At 38.9% G+C, this 19,457-nt stretch overlaps 1 protein-coding gene across 3 annotated transcripts in view; it reads right to left on the reverse strand.

The window, feature by feature from the left end:
* Positions 1–12,175: 12,175 nt before the first annotated feature.
* DCAF13 (DDB1 and CUL4 associated factor 13) overlaps positions 12,176–19,457 on the reverse strand; it is a 28,158-nt gene continuing 20,876 nt past the window's right edge. For all 3 annotated transcript variants that reach the window (XM_075141300.1, XM_075141299.1, XM_075141301.1), the window contains 2 exons: positions 15,896–16,059; positions 12,176–14,838 (listed from right to left, as the gene is read on the reverse strand). In XM_075141300.1, the coding sequence (XP_074997401.1) occupies positions 14,751–14,838; positions 15,896–16,059 (252 nt within the window). In that variant the 3' untranslated portion in view covers positions 12,176–14,750. The remainder of the gene's footprint in view (positions 14,839–15,895; positions 16,060–19,457) is intronic.

The following is a 19,457-nucleotide window of genomic DNA, read 5'->3' on the forward strand; positions in this document are numbered from 1 at the left end:
ACTTATTTGACACTTTCTAGTACTGTTTTCCTGAAAAAGCTCCCCATGATACTAGTTGACATACCTCAGAAAAAATCAAACTGTGCAGCATGAAAAGTTTATGAAGAACAGTATTAATCAACATTAATCAACTTTGGCATTTTACTAGGCTAAGGGAAAAATTGCATTAAGCCAAATGAGAGTCAGCAAACGCATGGTAACACGACGATGCCTGCTTTGTGTTCTGCTCTCCAGACCAGGATTCTGCCATACTTAAAAGCACAAGTATGATTAAAACAAGATTCATTCACTAGCTACATTAATATAATTAGATTCATAATGATTTCCTAATAAGTAGGAAATCAAAACATTCTGAGAAGGGATTCATGTGCACAAAAGCTTGGCTATTTTTACTAGCAATATTATTCTAAGAAAATATACAACCTTTGAGTACAACTATTACCATCCGTAGGCTACAGTATCTTACAAATCGACTTGAAAAGTATATGTTAGGATTGATAACAGACAACGAAGATATTTAAAACATTAGTGGATAATAACTTTATATTTTTATTTTTATTTCCAGCTTTTCCTGATGACGGTGAGGTAGGAGAAGCAGCAGCTTGGACAAATTATCTGTTTTGACAGTGGACAGGAAAAAAAGCATTCTCTGTGAAGAATTGTCTTGCAAAGTAAGGGATTGAAGGGAAGAGGTAATAAAATATGAGCCAATTCTTGACATTTCATCTTGCATTTCAAAGAGGTATATAAAAAAAATAAAGCGTAGTGAATTTCCTTCTTTGAATTTAAAGGGAGTTATTTCACTCTCAGTGTGCAAGGAATCTCTTAGTGAGACAATACTTTAGACTATCAGCTGTTAAAGCCTGCCTTGTCTCTTATAAAAGGGACTACATCCACCATAAAATTAGTGCACGACACTTTCAAAAGCAGGGGGTTTATGAATTGGAAAGGAAAAGAACAGAACCAGTAACTACCCTAATACCTAGAAAGTACACAATGCTGAGCTAAAGCTGCTGCTTAGCCTGTATTTCATTAACCACCGTACTACAACTCAGATCAGTGCTACAAAGTTGGTGTACTACAAAGCCCAAACAGGATACACTTGCGCAGAAAGACTTCCCAGCCTCATCTCTACTTTTGCGCAGCAAAGATTTCCACAGCAAATTTACGTGTTCTCCCACAGACCAAAATGAGCAGGCATTGAAACTTTCTAGCATTGACCACATAGTGGACTGAATTTGTTCTATACATTAATTTAGGGGGGGCAATAAACCTGTTGAATGTGCAAAAGCAAGAAGGTATCCAGCTGCACTGAGGGTCAGATGTTTACAGTTGCTTCAGTAATGCCGTCCTTACAATGCTTACCTCACCACTGTTGTACTTCTCCCCATAACAGTGGATAGATTAATAATCTTTTTTATTTTCCACCAGTGTGTTAACAGTAAATATCCAAATAAATTCCTCTAGTTATCTGGGTGCATTCTTTCCTATATTTCTGTCTTGAATATGAGCTGTTCCGATGAGTAGCCACCTTTCTGTGGGCGTATTCTCCCCTGTGCCAGCTATTTCAAAGGACAGCAAGCAAGAAGCCATCAACAACAATTGATGGCATTTTGTTGGTGATACTATGGATTTCATAGATATTTACCTGTCATTCACCATCATTTTCAGAAGCATTAATGGCTGTCAGCAGTGCAAAAACCATGAAGAGTAGCCTTTAACGTACCCATGTCCAAAACTCAGTCATAAAAGATACAGAAAAACGAGTTATATATGGAAATAAAGCATTGCAACTTACATAAAAATCACTGCACCCCAAGAGGAGTGTACGACAAGTCAACATTTGACAAATCAGCATCAAAAACGGGTTACTTTTCTGGTCATCTAGTTTTAATGAAACTGGCAACCTGCCTTCTCCAAGGAAATAATGATTTACAGCAGTGACCTAGGGGGTTTCCCTCTTTGCTTTCCCTAACTATACAGACCATGGATCCAGTCTCCAGGTTGCAAGCTTTACCAATTTTGTCTTTGGTAGAATAGAATAGAGTAGAGTAGAATAGAGTAGAGTAGAATAGAACAGAATATTTCAGTTGGAAGGGACGTACAATGATCATCTAGTCCAACTGCCTGACCGATTCAGGGTTGACCAAAAGTTAAAGCATGTTACTAAGAGCATTGTCCAAATGCCTCTTAAACACTGACAGGCTTGGGGCATGGACCACCTCTCTAGGAAGCCTATTCCAGTATTTGGCCACCCTCTCAGTAAAGCAATGCTTCCTAATATCCAGTCTAAACCTCCCTTGGCGCAGCTTTGAACCATTCCCACGTGTCCTGTCACTGGATACCAGGGAGAAGAGATCAGCACCTCCCTCTGCACTTCCCCTCCTCAGGAAGCTGTAGAGAGCAATAACATCATCCCTCAGCCTCCTTTTCTCCAAACTAGACAAACCCAGAGTCTTCAGCCGCTCCTCATAGGACATTCCTTCCAGCCCTTTCACCAGCACCATGACACCATGACAGTTGCCCTTTATTGACCAACAGATGAGACATTTGATCTCACTTCAAAGACAACCCACTTCAATACATAAAAATGTCATTTAGGCCATTGCCTGCAGCAGACCATCGACAACCTCATTTCAAAATAGGCAGTCAGATTTTGCCGATCTGGCTGTTACTGAAAGCACTTCCATTGCTCAACACCTCAACCTTTCTGCTACAGAAGAAAAAGGTAAGCTCTTTCTATCCTTCAGCAGATGCAGCCTAAGATTTACAAATGGAAGAGCTGCATCTAACCCGTAGTAGCAGATGACTGCAGGCCAGCTAGTGACGACACTGCTGACTCACACCCTGAAAGCCACGAGGACATGTTGGACACATGGCTGCTTGCTTCTCTCACAAGGAACTGTTCCTCTTTTCTATTCAGAAAGTTGCCTCCTGTGACCTTGTCCACCTGATGAAGCATCTTAGGCTTTTATATATTCATCTGCTATTGCCCTGAAGACACTGTTACTGTCCATGATTTCATATCCCATTAACTCCATTGCTTTATCATGTTTTTTTCTGTATCTGTACATAGGGTGAGAAGCATATGCAAAGATGTTTCAGCTTTGCTTTACTCTTTCACAGAATAACTTAAAGAGGAAAAGGTAAACCTGTTCACTACCTGACTAAACCCTTTCATAGGGAGGAATATATTGTCTCTCTATCTGATGATGCCCACATGTGCTTATCAATGATGTTTTGCTCTATTCAGACCTTCCTCCTCAGAAGCAGGATGAAGGTAGCATGAAGGAAGTAGCATAAAGTATTCTGTTTACATTAACTTTTTTCCTATTTGGTTCTACATCATGTATATACTGATTGCCTCTTGTACTTCTCCAATTTTGGTACAATGAATTCTACGTTATTTTTGAAAAAGAAGAAAAATCAACATGATATTTTTTTCCCAAAACAGTGATGTTGCATGAAGTAAAAAATACATGACAACAGAGTAGGGTGCAACAGAGCTAACCACTGGAGAAAACAAGATCTGGGTGATAGGAGGTAACATTTGCATGACTCAAGAAGGAATAGAAATTTCTACAGGGCACAGATTCATGAGTCAGAACCACATATAGAAAATAAGCAACAGACAAACTTTGATTTATAGAGAGAGAATTCTATTGAGAGTTTCTGTTAACTGGACCATAAACTATCTGAACTTCACTCCTGTGGTTTATAACATCTCGGAAACCTCTTGTTATCATCCATTATGCATCTTTATTTTCCCTCATATTCTCACACACACACACAAATGTAGGAATCTGCAGGACCTGACAGATTAGTTAAATACTGAAAGGACCTAATTTATCAGATTTCTAATCACATGCCATTTAGAAGCATTTTACTTCAAGACATTATGTGAAGAAAAAAGCATTTCAAAAAACCGATAATAAAATAGTCCACCAGACAACAACAAAAGACAGTTGTAGTATTTTCTATGTAAATGAAATTAGCTGATGGCTGAAAACAGGATTTTCAAAGTCCTCTAAGCACCAGATATGAACAAATAGACGAAAATCTAAATTAACCTGCTTAATTCTGAGTATACTAGAATACAAACTGCCAGAATTATGCAGAGTACACACACACACGCACACCCCCCCCCCCCATTTTTCAGGCAAACCCACATTTTTCCCCATTTCTGAAACTAGTACCTTGCTGTGTTGGGTTGCTTAGGAGACTTCTGATCCAAAGAGTTATGTCAGCAGGATTATGTAAGCTCCCGACAGGTCTACCAAGGCTGGGTACATCAAAGATAGAGGCCAGACAGAAATTTCTCTCTCGATTCTTCAAGCGTGGGAGCCGGATGCAAGGCTGACCACGTTCCTCTTTAAAAATATTACTGGCTAAGTCTTCACTTTGTCTCCATGACAATTTCCATCTCAGTCCTTGGATTAGCGGATAGTCCCAAATGAATGTGTGCAACAAGCATCAGTCCAATCCCGCCCCAGCAAGGAGCTCGAACCTTGAAGTAGCTGCTGCTCCAGAGTTACTCCATGTTATGTATAAGATTCTGGCATGTACATACAATGCTGCAAGCTGGAAAAATCAGCTCAAGTTATGAAGGAGATGGAAAATTACAGTATTGATATTCTCAGCATGAGTGGGTACAGATGGTCAGGAACAGATTGTATCAAATTGAAGAACAATAATAAAATCATGAACTACTCAGGTTCCCCAGCTGGAGGGAAAGAGAGAGTTGCACTGATTCTGAGTGACACCATGTAAAGAGCCCTGTGAGACAGACAAGGAACCAATTAATGGCAAAGGAGCAGGTACACAGTTCAAAGTAATAGGTGAGGATGAAAACCCTCCAAGTGATACCATGATATGAAACCACTTTCTAAAACATCTTACAGAACCTCATTAGCAGCAGACACCCTCGTTGACATGGCTGGGCATGAATGGAAGAGTAGGGACAACTAATTATGGACAGAACATGACTTGGGTACCAAGAATTTGTTCATACAGCAGCACCGATGAAGTGCTCATCCAATTTTGATAACTAAATCATCCATTGATGGCAAGAACATGCTCTTCTGCCCACAAAATCACATCAGACTGGTTGCAACAAAAACACAGGCATACCAGGTTTTAATCTGCAGAAATTTTTGTTTGTTCCTCTGAATGTTTGGGCATGTAAGTTGTATGTGCCGACAGTGAGTACAACATATGTGCTGTCATCGTGAAAATAAATTTAAAGCAAATACTTGCAGAAGAAACAAATAAGAAAATCACCACTCAAATGTATGGAATTTAAATGTCAGTTCTTAAAAAACAAGTTTTCCACAGACAGGTATAATTTTCAGCTTTCACGTAAAGAAATTTTGAGGATCTTTAGTAAAATATGTTAGTAGAACTAAGAATTTTCTGGTATTTTTCAATGGCTAGAAAAAGGAGGGTGGGTCACTGCATTGCTACAGAGTGGCATCATCAGAGAGGGACTGGCAAAGCAGAACCTCCCAAATGATAAGGCCAAAATGCCATTAAAAAAGGAAAAAGGGAATAAATTGTTATGAAGAAAAGACAATCACATTGGCAGGCAGCAAAAAGGGAGCTCCCAAGGATTGTCTTCCAACCACAAAAAGCTTGCAGGTGATTTTAATCATAGCTAGAATGAATTAATAAAAAACAAATGAGGAAACATTATTACCATCCAAAAAAACAAATTAAAGAGGAGAGGAAACTTTCACTGCATGCTGAAACTGCCCTGTCACCTGAAAAAAATCAGTTTGGATAATTCAAATAAGACAGTAACTCTGAGAAAATCATCTTGCGTTAAGCTTAAAGTAGCTTAAAAATGAAGAACTGGAAGGCACAGCATAGGGTAAAACAGATCAGATCTGCTCAGAGAAGGCACCAAAGAGGAACAGAAAATGATGCTCTAAATCTGAGCACAAGAGAATGAGTCCACTGTAGAAGAACGTAGAAGAAAAAACTTCAAAAAACTACCTGAAAGACACTTTTAGCAACTGTAAAACTGACATAACATCACAGTCCTCTCCAGAAAATTCTTCTACATACTTACGCTGAATTAGATTTGCAACATCGCTGCATTTTCAGGTACTTTAAGAACAAGAAATTACTTCTGGCAGCCTGATCTTCTGCTGACTGTATTTTCAGGCTGGGCACTGTCACTGAACAACCAACGCACACCAGCAACACATGGCACATACCAAACACCTAGACGGTGCTGACTTTCAGAAAGCTTTCAAGAGGATCTCTGAAATTTTTCAGCGACTCTGTACAATACCCAGAAAATTTTGTGGTTTTCATTAAGACACCAGATGGGCCAAGATCTCTAACCAGTCAGTTTGGAGTTAATACTGAATTTACTGTATTTTGGAGGTAACAGATCTTCAAGACAGTGAAGTTCTGCGGTCAGGTCACGCACGTGTAGGTCTGGACATTGCTGATGGTATCTGCCTCCTGGAGACATTGATAAAAAACATGCTGCTAAAGAACTGTCAGAACTGAATAAAATGTCCTGAAGTCAGAAAGTCAAAAAACAAAGGTGGTGAAAACCAGTGTGACCTCACATGATTGTATTGCTCCATAAGGGGGAAGTCTTGAGAAGTGTTATTAGCTCACTTACTAAAACAGCAACTTTTGCACGATTGCATCTGTGAGTAAATGACTCGAGTGGAAAGCCTTGCTTTTCTGTGGCTGGCCTCCAGCAGGGAAATCTAACGCCCTCCACGACAAGCGAGGAGTCTTTTGTAGCTATGCATTAAACATATACCTGCGGGTCAGGAAGGAATGGATGGAAAACTGCTTTCAACATTGGTATTCCCCTTGGTTACTCAGAGAGACGTAGTTGCACAGACTAAAGCAGGCCCTCTTCTTGGACTGGGCATGCCTTTACATCATGGCCCAAGACACATGAACGTTGGCATCCCCAAAGCCAAGCAAACCCGGGGGACATTTTCAGCAGAGTGTTCACTGAAGCAGCAGTTTTGCAAGAAAATTTGGAAAACTGTGAAGGCATGGGCTTCTGATAGGACAGCTTAAGGCAGCCGAACTCTTCCACTTCTGATGATATGAAAAGCAGGTTGAATTAAGACAGACAGATAAAATGAGAACCTGACTGATCTGCAGTTTCTTCCTTCAGATATCTCTCGCTGAAAGACTTAACTGGTTAGGTTGGCATCCCACTGCACACTATTTCAGCTCTTCCCATCTTGTGAATAAAGTCTTTGGTTAGTAAACATTTTAACAAAACTTTTTTTAATAGATTTTTTTTGAGCGTTTAGTTCTGATCTGTTCTGCCATATTTTTCCATGTCTGCCACCATAAATGCACCCCTTAGCGTGACTACCCAATTGAATCTTGACTCGGTCCAAAATTTGTTATGAAGTTTCTTCAAAGTACAGAGCTCAGTCAAAATCTCTGTCTAGGACAGTTCACATAAAAGACTATCCACAGAATAAGGCACAAAACCCATAAAGGTATTTGTCTTTTGAAGCAAATTACTATGCATTGTCCATAACTTAAAGAATTGTCATTGAGCCAGATTCCTGTTTTTATTCTTTTTATTCCTGGGGAAAAAAATAAACCTCTTAAACTTTAGTTTCAAATCACATTTTGACACCCTATTACTGTATTAAGTTTATTTCACAGTTTGACACCAATATCATAATCCAGTTACCTACCCCAAGCTGCTTTAACTTGTGATAGTGAACATTTTCTGTTCAAGGTACTGTACTGCAGCCACTGGACAGCCATAGCTGACAGAATTATGTAAAAACAGTGGCTTATCATGAATGTCCTAACATTTTCTGATGTTAAATACTCACTTGAGAATGACGCAACTGCAAATATTGCCAGTGGTTTTGTTTGCCAAGGTTATATTTTGCCTTAAGTGATGCAAAAGAACACAGGCTCCATTCCTGAAATAGCTGGTCTATAAATATGATACCTTTAGATATCCAGCTGAGCCAATGAATCTTTGCCTTCAGACTTAAATGCTGGATTATCCCACTTGTGGAAAAAAAAAATAAACGTAGGCATTTTAGATATTTTGCCTTACATTCTCATAGCATAAGAGAGATTGATTTTCCCTATCGTCTTTACTCAAACTGAGTGAGAAAACTGCTGACACGCTCTTTCCTTTTCCATCTGTGCCTTGCAGCTCCCCCGACTCCTGCCATGCCAAAGCCTACCCCTTTGGCCAGTTTGCAAAACCTTGTTATATTCTGGTAATAATCCTTCCCCTTTGGCTCTCCTCTCTTCTCATCCTCCAAGCATTTTTGAGCCCAGGCTTCCTTTCCCCTAACACATCCCAAGCACTATGCACACCACGGTGTATGTTCATAGGCATCTGCAAATGATTAAAGTGACCCTAGGTCTTCCAGAGCTTAACGATTCTCATTTTTTGAGGGATTCAGGGTAATGTTCCACCAGATAATATTACATTGTAGAAATAACTTCAAGAAAGAAGTATTTCTGTTTTCTGGTTAGCAAAAGCTAAGTGATACAGCCAAGTCAAAGATGACCATAGAGAACGCAAGAATTTCTGAGGCGCTATTTAGGGAAGCAGGGATGTGAAGAGAACAAAAACAGATGAGAAAGAAAGAAAACCATAATGCTGGAAAATCTGTAATCCTCTTATCAAACCAATTTTACAAATACGAAGAAGTGACTTCATCCTCAGGTACTATTCAATCTCTACCCTAGATCTCAAAGTGCAGAAAAACAGCAAACAGCTGTTCTTGCAGGACAGAGTGAAGGGGAAATGAGTAATGACGGAACGCTGCTGCCTAGCTACCCAGGGATGTTTGCCCCAGATAGTAAAAGCAGGAGCGCTCAGACTGAGACTCTGCAGCTGTTGATAAGGTTTGGCTCTGTCATGAACGCGTGGACTTGTCTCATGCAGGTGTTTGACGCAATGGCCTCTCTTAGCAGACGTAACAGATCCCCTATCCCTTGCTACCTCCCGCCGTTCGCTTGTACCTTATGCCATGACAGCTTTTATACGCTGTTTTGTAAATTAATGGTATTTTCCAAGTCACTGAAAAAAAAATTGTCTTATTCTACAATAAGGCTCACAGAGAAAAGTCACATCTTCAAGTAATTCCACTCTGCCTGAACACAAGTTAGAGGCTTGGATGTCAGTCTTGTAATAAATACGTGAGTGCAGCATGTCTACTAAATCTATATTAAATCTGTGGTTTTCTATCATATTGTGGTTTTTAATTCTGTTTTTACAATGACAGTCAAAATACCATCTCCATCCATTTATCTTCCTAATAATCAGCAAAGCTCCTTTGTCTGCTGAAAGATCTTTGATTTTGCCCACACAAGCCCTAAAAGTAGAAAACATTATGCAACATGCTATAAACTCCTGATCATATCCATCTACCCACTGAGAACACATCGTCTGCATCTGCTGAAACTGCTCCAGACTTGGACAAAATGAAATCACTAAGTATACTAACATCTATTAATATAAGAAAAACTTCAAAACCCAAGATCTTCTACTTTATATCCTAAAATCCACAGAGATCCCAGATCAAACTTTCAAGGCACTGAAAAACAGCAGCTCTGCTTAAAGTCAGTATAACAGTAATTACTCATCACCTTTGAAAATAAGTCCTTAAGTTCGTTTTGAACTGTGTATAAAGAACATGATCTTCAACTCAGGAAGTGTGTATTTTTTTCATTTAATATAGTAAGAAATGACACTTTCAGCAATTTTTAGTTGGTAGTATTTGAACTATGATCTTTGATTTTGTCCTAGAATTCTTCACATACCTTCTAAAGGTATGTGCTCACCTTCAGCCACACATCACACATCAGCCTTTTCTTTCCAATTACAGTCCCTCTTCTTCAACTGTCTTTCCATCTTTCCCTGGTATAACATTGAGCTCTTCAAGTTTCCCACAAACTGTTATCCGCAGAAATTCCTTTGTCCTCAGTTACAGAACCTCATTCATCTCCCTTCAAACATTTTTAGACTTTTGCGATGCCGAATAGCAGACAGGAACTTCCAGAAGGTGTTAACTTGTCGCTGGTTTTTCTCGTCTTAAACCTAATCGCCTCTGTGTGCGATTCTGTACAAACCTAGACAGATATTCACAAGTTAACTAGCCGCCTTTCGTATCACAATGCTAATTATAAAATAAAACAAAGTTTTAAATCATAATATAAATGTCTGAAGTATGGGAGAAATGTCCCCTAAAATAACTGTTTATCTCCACTAAGTATAAAGCAAGATCGGGTACACAAAGCTGTCCACCGTGCCTGTACTGCAGACATCTAAGGTTAAGCAAGATGAATTCTACTCCAACCACTACATTCTTGGTCCAATAACTAGGATCAGAAGGCACTGCAGAGATATTTTCATATAACAGCGCGTGTTAGGTTATTTGAATAAAGGCTAAGCAAATTAAATACAAAGCTATGGCGAGGATCAGAAGAACAATTAGTGAAAACCGAGCACACTGACGCACTAGTCCTAAAACCATCGAAGGAGAACGATTCAGATCATTGTTCCTGATGCAAAACCCACTAAAACAAGCGTAGGAAACTCCCTAGAAAGCTGTGCAAACTGAGGGATTACCTAAAGGGATATAAGACTTCTTACAGGATACAGGGGAATGAGAATTCAGGGACAGAACAGAGAGAATTTGGGGACTATGTGAAATTTAGTATGGGATTTTTTTAAGGGGATTGCAGCAATGTGCAAAACTTACTATGGGATGTTTAGGGGAAGCACCAAAGGTGTGTAAAGGGAGGGACTAAGGTAGACTGGAGAGAAACAAGCATGGAAAACCAAGGACAAAGAAGATAAAGGGGGCCAGTCCCACGTAGACAGCTTACGGATTACGCTTCAGTGCACGAGCTTGCACTCCATCGCTGCAGTCCATCTGATATTCTTATTACACCCTAGTTCTAACTGGTCTTGTGTGCATGTACGTGTCAGCGCTAGCAAATTTCAAGTGGGACTAGCCCCTGAGTGGGACAATAGGAAAAAGTATGAGCCACTGGAGCAGGACCACATGTCTGAGGGACTTGAGGGTCTCGGGGCCAGCAACTGGGAGAGACGGGCCGGATGCCAGTCACTGTGTGGACTGTCTCACAGCAGCTACCAGAGACACCCCCACACACACACAGGTGAACTTCAACCCTGGCCCGCTGGAGAGAAGGAAGAGGGTGGAGCTGTAACAGGCGAGTGCAGCCTGTGATTACACAGGTGCCAGCAAAGGCACTGCTCTCTCCCATGTTGATTCACAGCTGGCCATGTGTTTATTGTTTGTATTGTGTGTAGGAGTGCACACAGGTAGTTTTGTTGTTGTATTGCACACAGGTTGTATTGTTATGGGCTTGTGGATACAGAATCACAGCAGCCTTGGATCCTTTGGATTGGGAGGGGAAAAATCCCCCCGTCCCAAAGGCCAGGGATTCTGCTACTGTGAACAAAGTGAAGAATACCCACACGGACACTGGCAAAAAAACTCCTGTGGAATTTTTTTGGTTGGTCTAAAATTTTAATCTATTTCCATACACACCTCAGAAACCTGAGTGGCAGTTTAGCTTGTTTTAGATATCTAGAATATACACAGAGTAAAAGAAATTATTTTATTCAAATATCTGTGTCATTACATAGCCTGGCTATGATAAAACAGGAATAAAACTTTGATGACTCCATAGATGCTTTATCATGAATCAACAAAAATTCACCAAGGCTATGAATACTGATTTAAATATTTCTGTTTCAAAGAAGTTATTTCTCTTTCAAAACAGCATTTAAATATCTTCCCAAAGTAAGAATACATACATAAGTTATCTTTTTTTAATCAGCAGGTACATAGGCATTGCACTTGGTTTAGAAAATAGTCCATCATTTCCCCCCCCCCTTTTTTTTTTTTAATTCTTCGATCAACTACCCCAAAATTTTGAAGGCAATCATTAACAGTTTCTTTATATTTTCAGTATCTTATATGATGCTAAGGATTTTATTCTACATATATTCAGTTACACATACATGCAGATGCATGTATCCATATTCTTTTTGCATATAATGATTTCGATAAATCTAGGTAACTCCTTTAAGGTGATTAAGATGAGGCCTGATTATACCTCTCAAATCACTGAGGGAAAAAATAAAAAACCAAACCACCAAATAAAAAAATTAAGAGCTCCAGGTCCTTTAATGTAATTTATAAACCATTTCAGTGATGGCCTGTGACAGACTTGTATGAGCACTGCTTGCAATTACTGGATTTAAATAGCAATTACTATATTTAAATAAGTCTAGAACCCCTACTCTGAGTATTGTGGCATTATGTATTTTTGGTGCATGGCCACAAGAAGTGTTGGAGACCAACTATAAGGGTTTCCAAAAGGGACAAATCAACAGCAGCTAGCCCTAAAGCGTACAAATCCATGGCCAGGGATCCTCTGAACAGACAGACTGCAAACACCACCTGCAAAATTCCAAACAACTGACTTCCAACCAAAAAGCCCCAGCCCACACCTACCCTGGTTTTACAACTAACATGTTTCTAGAAGTCATAGCAAGACTTGATTTTGGAAAACAGATTTTTTCCTGGAATGCTAAGAGGGTGCCCCACTTGATGACAAGACTAAGATCTCTGTACAAGTCCACACCCATTGAATTTGGAAAAGAAATTCATATCCGAATAGACAGCCTCCAAGTACCCTCCTAATTTTAAAATGCCTTTTTTCAGCATGCTGTTACAATCTCTCTAGCAAGAGTCTTGGCCAACCCTGATCCTTTGAGTTGCTCCACTTGGGGGCCTGTCTGAAAGCAATAGTGCACAAAGGTCTTTGAAGGTAGAGTTCCTCTGGACACGGCTCATGCAGTAGAGCTCCACACCGATACCACACTGTAACCAAACTAACTTCAGAACTGAAAGCTCTCTGGTTACATTCAGAGTTCTGCACCAAAGCTAATAAATTCCAAGCGACAGGCTTGCTCACACCAGAGGTTATCATGACTCAACAAATCAACAACCAACTACATCAACTCAAGCTGAACTGACAAGGCTGAAAATTTTTAATCACATTCCAGAAGATTAGTCTGGTTTTGCAAATTGTGCAAGACTTGACTACAGCTGTGTCACAAGCCATACTTTGGACCGCACATTCTCCCTCAATTTTCTCCGTGTTTCAGGAAGGAAATAAACTGCGTTTGGCACAGAGTGCACTGTGTTAGTACAACAGGCACACAGCCAGCATCAGTCTATTCCCTGCTCTGTTCCACTGCTTCTCATCATCCTACTTCTAGCTCTTCAGATCTGCTCCTCTTCCTGCATCACCCCATAAGGTAAGTGATCCAGAGAGTAAAAGATACATTATGGCCTCTTATCACCAAATAGCCACAATTTTGCCATGATGATCCAGGAATCTTGCCCAATCAGTGCTGGAAGAGACAAGTGAAAGAGTAAGAACTAGAAACGCACATGGATGTTAGTGTCGGTAGATATAATAAACAGGATGCTATATGAAGGTAAGTGCTCAAAGTGCTCAATTTCCAGATTAAAATAATGAAAAAAAAAGTTGAATTATAAAGTTTATTCTAACTGAGCTCATAAACTTTTTTCGTGCATAAACTTGGGGAGGTGGAGGAGTGTAGTTACAGACTGCGTAGTAGTGCAAAGGCTTAAAAAAATCCTTTAGTATGGAAGATGTTAAGCAACACTTAGGGTTATTAAATATCTCATATTTCTGCAAGAGAAGCCTTCAGCCTAGAAGGCCTAGATAAATTCCAGCACAGTTTTCTGACCACCTTAGTATCTTCAGTAAAAAGCTAAGTTTACCCCATTGGAAGAGAAGCAGAGCATTTCCCAGTCAAACAGTAAAAGAACTTTGGGCTACAGGTACATTGTGAAATGTGAAGTTTTTATTTTTTTTATATGAACTTAAAATAGAAGGTTTATAATAAATCTCACCTAAAGAAGTTTCTGGGTTTTATATAATTTGTATTATCTTTCATCCAGATTTTAGAAGTTTTAAGTAAGTTAAAGAGAAAAGATATTTATTCAACTATGTCATTATTAATATTAGCAACTTCAACAGTCTGAAGTTTTGTCAAGTCATAACAATAGCTAAGAAGACAGAACAAAACTATAAATATGTTTACAGATGTCTGAGAATCCCGTTGCATTCCTTTTGGATAAAAAAAAAAAATCATACTGTAATAAGTATAATGCAGTATATTTATCAGTTGGAATAATCAAGATCTACTCCATTGCCTTAAGGTCACTTGTTTACTTTATTAGATTTGTTTAAAAAAAAACCCAGCACACCAGCGTAAAGACAACTGATTTTATAACTCTATATGGAACAAAGGGGTTTTTTTGCCTCTGACAAATCTGAATCGATTTCATCCTTCTTTTGTAGTAGCAGTATCAAGGAATAGGATTGGAACTACAGATACTCTGTAGTTAAAAAAAATCCAACTACCAAGTTATCTGCTTATATCAAAAGGGTCAAACTCCACTGCAATACCCAGCGTTGGGCCGGTAACATCAGACAGGCAAATGGCAATAAAAGGTTACAGGGCCAATTCTTATGACTACCCAAAGCTGATGACTTGAGAAGTCAGAGCATGCATATACTTGGAAGAAAAGCCACGTTTCTGGAGCCATACAGTCTTACCAATGTCCATCAAATTTTGTACAGTGGATTCATTCAATAGTGACATTTTCTTTCATTGTGACATTTTGTACATATGAAAACAATTATTTCACTACTGCCACAATATGTTTCTTCCTCTCTGACACAAATGGCATAGATCCTGGTTTGCTGTGCTTACGACGATTCAGTTCCCTAGAAACAAAAAACAGAAAAATGAAGTTCAGTAGTCAGCACAAAGATTTAAAAAACACTAGCTTCCTCCTTAAGCTACCAATTGAGATATCTTACAATTTAAAGAAAAATAAATTTAAGAATTGCTCTGCTTTTATTAATCAAAAGCCATGTACTTCCTCCTTTGAGAAGAAGGATTGTCCCTTTGAAAAATAACTTTAAAATTGGCTAATTTAGAAAAGTTTCAAATCGAGCCTTTTCTTGGGAGCTCAGCTTACTTGCTGCTCAAGTTTGTAGAGTCTTTCAGCTGAGAAAGAGGACTAAAACCCACCACTTTTTGGTTTTACTGTTAATTTAATGGCTACAGCAAAGTATGCCACCTTTTGCTCCTAGAAATTCCAATATGGCAATGACCCAGGTGACGACAAACACTCATCCTGGAGTCTGGCATTAAAAAAAAAAAAAAAAAACAAAACACCACCACAAAACCCACCACAAAAAAACCAAACCAAACCCCCAAAAACTCCACATCGCCAAACAGCCCATTCAGTTTCCACTGCATCATAGAATCATTAAGGTTGGAAAAGACCTCTAAGATCATCGAGTCCAACCATCAACCCAACACCACCATGCCCACTACACCATGTCCCTAAGCGCCTCATCTACACGTCTTTTAAATACTTCCAGGGATGGTGACTCCACCACTTCCCTGGGCAGCCTGTTCCAAGGCCTGACCACTCTCTCAGTAAAGAAATTTCTCTTAATGTCCATTTCTCCTAATGTCATGCTTAACAGAGCATTGTGGCTCCTTCCAACATGGTATTTGCTCCCATTCCTATATTGAACTTTTGGGAAGCAGCCAGTCCTCATTGATACTGGCATTTGTCTGTATTTTCTTTATAATCAAAGGTTAATCAATCCAGTAGTTCATGATCACTTCTTCAGATACTAAAAGTAGCTCATACTTGTTCTTCCCACACACTGTAGCTCTAACACTCCTATACATTGCTGCCTCAGCACTGCAGTGATGCATTTTATTAAGATCAAGAGAAAACAAAGTCGGAAGAGGAAGACATACTTTCGCCGACGAGCTTCTCTCATGATACGTTGCTCCTTGATTTGGCAAAATATACTTTTAGGCAAGTGACGGTGTTGAGCTATGCGTCTGATCTGTGGGTGATACTGGAACTTCTCTTTCAGCTTCTGATTGTAATTCATAGCTGCCTTCTCTCGTGGTGCAAGCTATGGGGAAAACAACACAGATAAACATGTTATAAAAGAACAGGGATTTAACCGCCACAAAATTTTGTTTTGTAGAGAAAATTAACTTTTAATTCAAACGGCTTGCTTCTAGCAACTGGCTGTAGCCACAAAAACTTCAGCATTAGGGTACATAAGTATTAAAAACCTACAATTTCAACAATACCCCAATGCTCAAACACAAAATATTATCACAGGTTTCAAAGTTCAGTAAAGTTCAGAATTTACTGCCTGAAAATTTAACGGTATCCCAGCCGAAACCAGAACACAGTTTTTAATGTGCTGTAGAGAAAAAAGAGAGAATGGAAATAGCTGGCAATAAAATCTCTTTAATCAGAGTCTGCCTGCTTTCCTAACCTCTGATGATGATCAACTTTTGCTGTGAAACAAAGATTTGCAGGCATCTTAATCACTAGCCAGTGTAAGTACAAATGCTATAAATGTAGCCAGTGTAAGTACCAATGCTATAAATGAACTGTCTTCATGAACAGCTTTACAGACAGCTCTTTAGGTGGCCTAAATCTTACCCAGCGCCCTGATCCATTAGGAAGCACAGTGTACGTATCAGTTTTCAAGTATTAGCTTGACTATATGGCACACAGGGAGTTCCAACTTTCATCACGCAGCTAAAAATATCTTAGTATCACAAACACATGCAATGCAGGTGAGCTAGTATTACCACAAAATACTTTAACTTTATCCATGTTTAAAATTCTGTCTGAGTCACCATTAACAACACTGAAAGTGAGAAACACCTTTTCCTGACAGCTAACCTACAGAGGATTTTTTTTTTTTTTTCCTTCAATCAGGCATGTTTCTTTCGGTCCTAATGCTTATTTATCAAAAGGAAAAAAATCTGTGAGCTGTGTTTTTGTTTAAAGCATGCACTGCTTCACAAGGGATATCAGTTTCTATGTATTTTGGATTTGCTTGGATTTCTGGGAATTTCAGCTGCATTTCAGTCTAGTGAGCTTTCAGACTTTGACCAAACCAGCAAGTGAATCTTTACGGAAAAAAAGTCTTCTACTCCCAAGCCACTTAGTGTTTTTTTAAACAGAAAATCTTTTAATATTAACAGAGGATAATCCTATCCTCGTCTTCCTATCTGCCCTCCCAAAACACACTCTATAACTCCAGTATTTCAGACATCTAAAAACCTTTCATATTCTCTAACAAGCAGTGGCACAAGTCTTTTGCCCTCCCACATTTATTTCATCCAGTACTACCTGCACCTAAAGTATTAAAAGCAAAACAATAGTTCAGACAACTTCTATTTATTCAGCTTTGCAGCTGACTGAGCTTCACTAATTTCTTACTTTCTCAAGAAAAAACAGAACCTGAGTTTCAGACACTAGTACCAAAAAAAAGCAATAACAAAACCAATAACTTTATTACACACACAAAAATTTGGAAATTTCACCTACATGAAACATGCTTTGCTCCCCTTTGAAATCAGCAATTGGCTATTTCTTCTCCCCTCTGAAGGTCACTTTTAGAAGTGACTTCTGTTAGAATACCTCATAACTTCTGAAAAAATAAATATTATACTCAAATAATTTTTGTCCAAAATACCATTAATGGTCTGAAAGCAAGTATTAATAAAACATATGGCAAAGGAGTTTCTCCTTTGGGGCAATAAAGAAACCAGGTACCAGATGCAGTGTTGCTCGTCACTCAGAAAATTCTTATTCAGGCATCAGAAACACATAATACTCTCAACCTCTCTTTCTCCACACTCTCTTATTCGTAAAAACAAATCCTTCTGCTTTACTTACATTTATCATGACCTCTCAAATTGCAAGTGAGTAAATTTTACAATCTTAACCCACTAAAACTACTCCCCCAACCCTTTACTGAAAATCCTTCTAGTGAGCCAGCCTAAATAGCTGGTTCACTCTCAATAAATCCCAGGTGTTCCCACTCTGCAGAAAACTGCCAACATAATCCAAATTAAAGAGCTTTTATTTTAATTAAATGCAATGATTTTCCTTTAATTTAAGAAGAGAAAATTGCTGCCTATTTAGTATAACCTTGATGATTCTACAGACAAGAGGTGAATCTGTAAATTAAAGATACATCCAGGATATCTTATTTAAAAAATTAATATAGATCAAGCAGTGGTTATGTTTGAGTCTGATTCCATTTTTATGTGTAATGTGGTATATAGAAAGGCAAATAGCCTGAATGCCAACGTCCCATATACCAGGCTGTGCTAAGTGCACCCTCATCTACATGACGGTAAAAGAAAATTTTACAGTAATGACAAGTTTCTGTCTATTTATGAGAATAGCAGATAGCTAAGAAAGCAGACTGCAATAATGCCCTGAATTCCAATGCCTCTCTTGCAAGTCATTTTACAAAGGTCAATGCAAACAGCTGAAGAGAACAGCATTACTTCCCATTCTGCTTTGAGCTGGAGAAGATGCTGTAAACACAGCACGATTTAGCAGGATTAGAGATTTTGTTTATAGGGACTAGAACACTCTACAATGTAATAAATTAGGCTTTATATGACATCATGAGTGGAAGACATGCTCAAAGATGATGTATGACCCCTTTTTCATACATTCCAAAAGTGTATGTGCAACTTTCTTTCTATATGAGGGAAATACAAATTATGTGGTGGAAAGACAGCTGATTTGTGCCATTACCACAGCAGTACTTCACAGCAAATACCTAGAGTGAAAAAGGAAGAAAAAGAACTCCAAAATGCAACCAAGTTGTCAGCAATAGGAAAATGTGTCCTCGAATAAAGTGCCTATGCCTCTTTCCTCCCTCCAGATGATAGAGGCTGGTTATTTTTCCCATCTAAGCAGAAGGAAGGTAAGCATTTTTCCAGAGCCCTGATTGAAGAGCTAAAACCACCTTTAACAAAAAATTCTCCTCTTAAAGAGGGCTGTATTTGTACTGTGCAGTATTTAAAACTCCACACTATTAGGCTCCTGTGATTCAGCATGAGAATATGAAACAGCTGTTTATCTATCCTGTCCAGGTTGCCCTTCTACATTAGGGCAGACAGAGCACAGGTGCAGCATATTTTTAGAATATAAACGTATCCCAGCAATTTTCTACACCATAGCTTGCCTTTATTTAATTTTTTTTCCATTCCTCCGCCGAAAACACCTTTCTAAATTTATGGCCATAAAGTTTATCACTCATTGCTTCCTTGGATCAAAAACTTAGGGCTTCTTTACATCTAAATGGATGACAAAAAAAGAACGGTAATGTGGATGTTAAGAGTGCAAAATCATAGCTAAAGGGATGAAGCTACATGCGCATTGAATCAGAAACCCAAAATCACTACGAAAAGAATGCCATATCACACAGTATCTGGTACTGCTTGTTACCAGCCTTATCTCACAAAATGGAATTGTATTCTA

The sequence above is a fragment of the Calonectris borealis genome, chromosome 2, assembly GCF_964195595.1.
Source record: "Calonectris borealis chromosome 2, bCalBor7.hap1.2, whole genome shotgun sequence".
Taxonomy (NCBI): domain Eukaryota; kingdom Metazoa; phylum Chordata; class Aves; order Procellariiformes; family Procellariidae; genus Calonectris; species Calonectris borealis.